Source organism: Triticum aestivum, chromosome 2D (assembly GCF_018294505.1).
Source record: "Triticum aestivum cultivar Chinese Spring chromosome 2D, IWGSC CS RefSeq v2.1, whole genome shotgun sequence".
NCBI lineage: Eukaryota > Viridiplantae > Streptophyta > Magnoliopsida > Poales > Poaceae > Triticum > Triticum aestivum.
In genome coordinates, this window is record NC_057799.1 from 579514700 (window position 1) to 579522158 (window position 7459).

Here is a 7459-nt window from a genome sequence, read left to right on the forward strand (position 1 = left end):
TGGTGCCTGACACTTGTGTTGTCGAGGCCCAGTCCACTTCCCCCCAACCCAAGCTGCCGACCTGTGGGTATATTTGGCTGCCTCGAGGCTATTGGGACACGTCACTAGGGTTTCCCGCATCCAAAGCGGAGTGTAAGCAGCTGGGTGGTGTGGCGGTTAGGTTAGTTTGAGTCCCAGATCCACAACCTCTCCTTCACTCTTTCACCGAGGTTGTGTAGATGGGTCCAGGGAGGACCGTCGTGGTGACAAGCGGCCACTGGAGCCGCTGGAGCCAGACTAGGAGCGACGCTGGGAGTGCAAACTATGTGACCAGGCCAAGCGGAAGGAGAGCTAAGCGCGCTAGACGGAATTAGGGCCGCCGCCGCCATGGTGGAAGCAACAAGAGAAGTGCTAGAAGAAGCAAGTGGCGGCCCGCCATGCTCCGGGGCTCCAGCGCAAGGAGCGCGCTCACCCATTCTCCGGTGACCGTGTCAGCGATCCATTCAAGCTGCAACACTGGCAGGATTAGCGCTCCTCTTCCTCCAAGGGCCTGACGGCGCTGGCCTCTAGCTCAGCGATGCAATCCGTCTCCATCGACAAAGCTGGGGGCTCGGAGTGCTTCAAGTGCGGCCGCTCCGGGCACTTCCTGGCGCACTACGAGTTGGATCCGCTCAGTGTGTTATGCAAGGGGGAAGGACATGCGTTTGCGAACTTTCATGGCAAGACGCTGCAGCTCCAGACCATGAGGCCTATGATCCCTGGGAAGGGCTTCCACGGCCTACAGTCCGAAGAGGATGAAGAGGCGACGTCAGGCGCGCTGCTCGAAAATGAGGCCATCATCTCGGCCCCTCCTGGCCACCTCTCCGTTCTTATCTTGGTGGACAAGCTGAAGAACCTCGTGGATGGGCCATAGTTGAAACAGATGCTTAGGCGGTGGGTGGTCTGGAGCTCCCTCCAGGGCGATCGGGGGGGGGGGGGGCAGCCCTAGCGCTACTGCCGCCGCCCCTCCCGCCCTCTCCTCCACCTCGGCATCCCCGGAGACGTGCACCGGCTTAGCTTGGGCGCCACCAGTGTGGGGACGGTGGAGATCTGGGCTGCAACCCCACGATCTGGAGGGATTCGCGGCGCGATATCGCCCTCGACCTTTGTCGTCCCGGCGGTCCGGCGCTGCCCCGGTGCCTTCGTAGGGGGGGTCGGGAGGGGACTTAGCCGAGTGGCGGTGCTTGATCCCCGGAGCAGCGGCTTCGGTCATGGCTGTGGTGGCGTCCCCTCCGCCAGGGATGACGGGCCAGGTGGTGGGTCCTCGTGGCGGCGCCGGTGGTAACGGATCTTGGGATCCCGCTCTCGAGGACATCGTAGGACGCGCGTGGCGGCCGAAGCTTCCTTCGGCATCGACGCGGCTGGATGCGGGATCACGGCGGTTGTTGCCATTGTATGGGCGACGACAGCGGCTGGCACCACAGTGGGTGCTCCCTGTAGTGCCCGGAATCGGGGCGGCGACCCCTCTTCATCAATGGCGGCGGACTCCGGGATTGTGTGGGTCATTTGGAGTCTGGATCTCGAGGTGGTGACGGCCTTCTGAGGCTGGTGGCGGTATGGGATGTCCCTTCCATCAACGGATCGGGTTTGATGCGGCTCTGTAAGTGAAGCCATCGGTGGATGTGCTACCGGCGGATGATACGCATGGCATCTTATATGGAGACGTCAAGTCATGCCTGCTACCGGTAGGTAATGCACGGTGGCTCTGGCGGAGGTGTCATGTTTAGCCTGTTGCTGTCGGATCGAAGGTGGTGCGACAGTAGCAGGAGGCAAGCGGTATGAGACGTCTTTGTCTTTTGTTGTCTCCTCCAGAGGTATCCGACTATCGAGGTGTCGGTAGACGGATAAGGGCGGATGGTACAGACGGCTTCAGCGACGAGTTTATGCACTCCGGTGGAAACACAAGATCTCTGATCAGACTACGTCGTCGCACGCCTGTGTCGTGTCCTTCCTGAAGGTGGTGGACTGAAGCTTGGCTTTGGGGATGAGAATCCAGAGTTAACCTTCAGGTGGACTCGCCATCACCGGCGCACGTGCGGAGATTCCTTCTTGAAGGCGTAGCCTAGGAGTTGTGTATTTTTCGTTTATGTTGTGTCTTGTATCATTGGGGTTAGTGGCTATCTGGAGGAGGTACTGTCGCGAGGTATACGACATCAGGGTTTGTTTCTGCTTTATTTCCAGATCGATGGTGTTCGGCTGCTGGATTTTGCACTATTAATAATATATGACTGCATGCATCGTTCTGATGCAGAGGCCAGGGGTTATCATCCTTTTTTAAAAAAAAAGGTGGTGCGTGGTGTGTGGTCGAAGGGAAATAAACCAAGATCTGATATAGCAAGCATTTTACATAGGAGACTGAAGATGTTAGCGGGAATCTTAAGAGCTTTGCTATAGTTTTTATTGGCAAGGGAAACCAACGGTGTAGCACATCTTTGTGCAGCTCGGGCTAGTAGTAGCACGAGGCGCTGTCTCTGGATGAATTGTATCCCCAGTTTTGTAGCTAGCCAACTACAGATCGATTGTAATACTCCTGGTTAATTAATGGGAGTTTGTGATATGAAAAAAAATAAAGAAAGAAAAAGAATAGCAAATCCTCTCCCATCGATCAGAAGTCGAGCACACAGGCGCCACGTAACCGATAACAACGACTCTTTCTTTCTTCGGTTCCTCTCCCGAGTCGGATGCGCACGTATACGCGTGCAAATCCTACTCCCCATCGGGACTACTTGATTAACTCTTTTCTTTGGATTCCCCCTTTATATATAAGACGCCTAGGTACGGCACATACGCGGGTGCAAATTCTGTTCTAGTTTAGCAAGTTCAAGACCAATTAACTCCCTGTCTGTTCTCCACCGCCGCCGGCCATGGCTAACAGCATCTGGACCTCACCGGAGATCACGTCACCTGCCACGGTCTGGGAGCAGACCAGGACGCTCAATTTCGAGGTGACCGATTACCTGCAGCTCGATGGCATGGGTGTCGGCGAGTCCATTAGTTCGCCCGTCGTCCAAGTCGGCGGCTACCAGTGGAAGATCAAATTCTACCCAGACGGGATCGACGAGGAATGTGACGGCCACGCCTCAGCGCTTGTGCGCTGTTACAGCCAAGACACGGATCCGAATGTGACCGCCAAGTTCAAGCTGAGCATCCTAGAGAAAAGGAGCCAGGTAAATGTATCCAGCTTCGATGCGCCGATGTGCATCTTCTCTCCGTGCGATTTCCCTACATGGGGCTACCAGAAATTCGTCGACAAGTCCAAGCTGGAATCGCTGTCGCAACTCGGGGACGGCTGCTTCACGATACGGTGTGTCCTCACCGTCGTCACCGACGAGCCACCGTCTCGGGGGCTGTCTCGGGAGCTGCCCAGCCAACTCTCCAGCCAACTCGAGAGCATGCTCGAGGACGGGAGAGGCGCCGACGTCACGTTCCGCGTGGGCAGCCACAAGTTCCTGGGGCACAGGTGCGTTCTGGCGGCGCGGTCGCCGGTGTTCAGTGCTCAGTTCTATGGCCCCATGGCGGAGAAGGACAAGCCGCGCGTCAAGGTCGTCGACGTGGAGCCGGCCATCTTCCAGATGATGCTTCGCTACATCTATACAGACTCAATGCCGCCACCGCCGCCGCCCGCTGAAGGATACAGCGTCGCGGTGATGCAGCACTTGATGGTCGCGGCAGACATGTATGGGCTGGAGAGGCTGAAGCTCATGTGTGAAGATGAGCTGTGCAACATTATGGATGCATCGACCGTTATGAGCACGTACGCGCTGGCGAGTCAGCACCGCTGTAATCGACTCAAGGATGAGTGCGTAGAATTTATGTCGTCAAAAGAAGTGTTGGCCGCCATCCTCGAGACCAGTGAGCGCTTCATGCCACGTTGCCGACCACTGCCATTGGAGGGGGATCATGAAGAGGAAGAAGTTGATCAATGCAAGAAATTCAAAAGGACTCGTACAAAATAGATGTTTTTTTTATGTGCATAAAGAACATTTCGGAAAGTGCCTCCACGTTTGTAAGCCGAAAATGTCTGAAGATTGATGTACTAAAACCTTGGTGTTTGTTGACAACAAACTTGAAAAATGGAAGGTTTATGTTTGCCTTATGAAATTCGCATACAAACTATTGCATTCCCCTTTGGATCCCTTGGGTGTTGTAAGAAAATAATTAATGACCATATACAGAACCCTTGTGCACGAATGAGCATATCTCAGATAGCGAACCTCATATGGTTAGGTTCTTTGTGGTGGAACTAACACACAGGGTTTAAGTCCAAGACTCGGCATTGGTACTCGTATTTTCCTGTATTTATTTTAGGTTTTACGACGATATTCCTTCAGTGAGAGGAATCTTCAAATAACGACATTACTTTAATAAAAAAGTAGAAACGCAAGTTGTGTCTCCAGATTTTGTTTGCACCTTCAAGTATAGATTTGATATGTCACAGATCTGAATTAATGATTCGCGGAACTATGATTTTCATGAATGAAAAAGTACAATGGGTGAAAACGAAGCAAACTATGAAAGTTCTGTTTTGGATCGGTGTCATGTGCTCCCAGGTTGAATAATAGAAAATAAATAGAAAATGAAATGAAATTTGTCAAAAAAAATTGTGGGTTAAATTTGTGATTTATTTCATACATGTTAAGTGTTAGTGTCCGCGGTTGTGAACACTTTCATGCGAAAATGAACACTCATGCCCAATGTTCTAAAAAAAAGAACACTCATGCCCAATAGCAAATCGACTAACCCAAAACTTCTCAAAGAGGACCAGGAAAAAAGTAAGCGCGAATCTTAAAACAAAAATCAACTGACCTAAATCTATTTTTGTAAACGCACCTATAATCTATTTCCAGGCAAACTAACCCATAGCTATTATCCGCAAAAAAAAATACCTATAGCTATTGTAAGTTAAAAAAAAAAATACTCTCAAGCTCTAAAAAAAAATACAGTACTCCGTACTAGGAAGAGACCAAGGTTAGTCCTAAACAAACTCTCAAGCTCGATATGCACTTCTGTGCTAAAAAAAGGCTCGATATACACTTGTGTATCGCCCATCGCCAACACGGATATGCTTTCCGCGTCTGAATATCCAACCTTTCGACAGATGTTTGTACTTGTTTCCCTAGTTGAGAACGAGGCCAAGCTCTAGCCGATAACAAGGCTTGCAACTTTGTCATCGTAAGTCTGAATGACTCCTTGATTTTCTTCCGTTCTTTCTTCTCATATATATTCCTGTCAAAAGCTAGGAGTATATATCTACGCGCGTGCAAATTCTGTTCGAGTTTGAGACCGATCAACTCACGTTTGTCCCTCTGCCCTCGCCGGCCATGGCTAACAGAAGCTCGACCTCACCGGAGATCACCCCGTCGAGATCAAGATGCATCGTGGAGCACGACACCGAGACGCTCAGTTTCGAGCTGATCAATTACATGCAGCTCAAGGGCATGGAGGTCGGCAAGTTCGTCAGCTCGCCCGTCTGCAGAGTCGGCGGCTACGAGTGGGAGATCAGATTCTACCCGGATGGGCTTAACAAGGAGTATACCGGCAACACATCGTGCTTCCTTTGCTACCTCGGCAAAGACCAAGATGTGAGTGCCAAGTTCTCGCTGAGCATGCAGGAGACAAAGGGCCTGCAGGCACAGGTAGCCAGCTTCGGTACGCTGGATTACGCCTTCACTACGGGGTTGAACGAGTTCGGCTACCCCCAGTTCGTGACGAGGTCGAAGCTCAAATCCCTGGCTCGCTTCGGCGACGGCTGCTTCACGATACGGTGCGTGCTCAGCGTCAGCAAGGAGTCCCCGCCGCTGGAGCTACACGATGACCTCGAGCGCATGCTCGAGGAGGGGCTGGGTGCGGACGTCACGTTTGGCGTGGGCGGCCGGGAGTTCGACGCGCACAGGTACATCATGGTGGCACGGTCGCCGGTGTTCCGGGCGCAGTTCTTTGGCCCGATGGCGGAGAAGGACATGAGGCACGTGGAGGTCATCGACGTGGAACCTACCATGTTCGAGATGATGCTTCGCTACATCTACAACTATAAACTCCCGTCCTGCAACAACGAGGGAGGAGGCTACAACGCTGCAATATAATGCAGCATTTGCTCATCGCGGCGGATAGGTATGGGCTGAACAGACTGAAGCTCATGTGCGAAGAGGAGCTGTGCAAGAGGATGGACGTGGAGACTCTCATGACCACGTTATCGTTGGCGGATCGGCATCATTGTGAGCGGCTAAAGGATACGTGTGTTGAGTTTATGTTGTCCAAGAAGGTAATGACCGCCCTTACAGAGACCGACGGGTTCAAGGAGTACATACACACATATTGTCGACCATTGCCTTTGGAGGATGAACTCAAGAAGAAAGGACAGCCGTCGACCGAGAAGGAGTAATGTTCCAATCCAAAAATCCAAAAGGGTATGTATGCATACCAAGAGTTAACTTCCTCGCCTTTTTTTAGATCGTTTACACATTTTTCTATCAGCTCATCATACACCATATAGTGGTCACAGAACAAAGGGCCGTTGTGTACTCTTTTATTCATTAAGACGTTATCTGAAGTATATGCGTTGCGCTGTTGTTTATAACTTGTTCAATTTGAAACCTAGATTAGGAATTATCCTCCTTTTCAGATTTATAATAAAGATTCACTGGGAGTACAAAGCACCTCAAACATAATAAAAATTATATCGAGGTCCATGGACCACCGAACGATGATTGCCGCCGTCAGAACGAGCCGATGACGCGCCGCTGTCGCCGCTCCCATACCGGAGCCGGCTTGACCTTGTCGATGACCGTTGGGAAGTCTTCGTGCATGTGCCCGTAAGGACCAGCGCCCTGGAGCCGTAGCCGTCGCCTTTGAATCCTTGAATCAATTTGAAGAACCTGACACCAAATATCGTCGTTGCATATGCGCGGCAAGAAATCCTAACCTCGCTGCCCCAAATTGCTAGTAGGAATCTATGCCGGAGCTCCATCTAATCTGTCCCAACGGACAATCTTGAGGAGGATCGAAACCCGGAAGAATGACTTGAAGGAGCGCTGCCATTCATCCAGACGCCGCCCCTATGAGAACTAAAACCCTACCTATCTACTATCAGGAGACGAGACACCAGGAATCTCCTCCTCGCCACCAGCCGCCGGAGCGGCAGGAGGAGGGGAGGCAAACCCACGGGCTCGACGGCGGAGATCGAGAGAAGGAATGATTTCCCAAGCCGCCTTGGGAATTATCCTTTTTCGACCAATAAAGCTATTGCAGGTGGAGTGTTAGGCGGTAAAACCCCAAAAGCACATGTGGAAACATGAAGAGAAGAACAAATAACATAAACACCATTTACTAAAATCTTACATAGTAGTAAATATGCACTTTGCAGTTTGCTATATTTATTGATTGCATTGGCTTTTGGTCAAGAAACAAAGGGCTATTGATTTAAAATGTTGCTCTAAATATT

General features: G+C 51.4%; 2 protein-coding genes across 2 annotated transcripts; both read left to right on the top strand.

Annotated features, from left to right (window-relative positions):
* The first annotated feature begins 2822 nt into the window (after window positions 1-2822).
* Window positions 2823-4092, top strand: LOC123050119 (BTB/POZ and MATH domain-containing protein 2-like). Its single transcript, XM_044472955.1, has one exon. It carries the CDS (start codon window positions 2883-2885, stop codon window positions 3972-3974), a length of 1092 nt encoding a protein of 363 aa, XP_044328890.1. The 5' UTR covers window positions 2823-2882; the 3' UTR covers window positions 3975-4092.
* A 1039-nt stretch (window positions 4093-5131) lies between these two features.
* LOC123050120 (BTB/POZ and MATH domain-containing protein 3-like) lies at window positions 5132-6246 on the top strand. The gene has a single exon (XM_044472956.1). It carries the CDS (start codon window positions 5340-5342, stop codon window positions 6099-6101), a length of 762 nt encoding a protein of 253 aa, XP_044328891.1. The 5' UTR covers window positions 5132-5339; the 3' UTR covers window positions 6102-6246.
* The last annotated feature ends 1213 nt before the right edge of the window (window positions 6247-7459 follow it).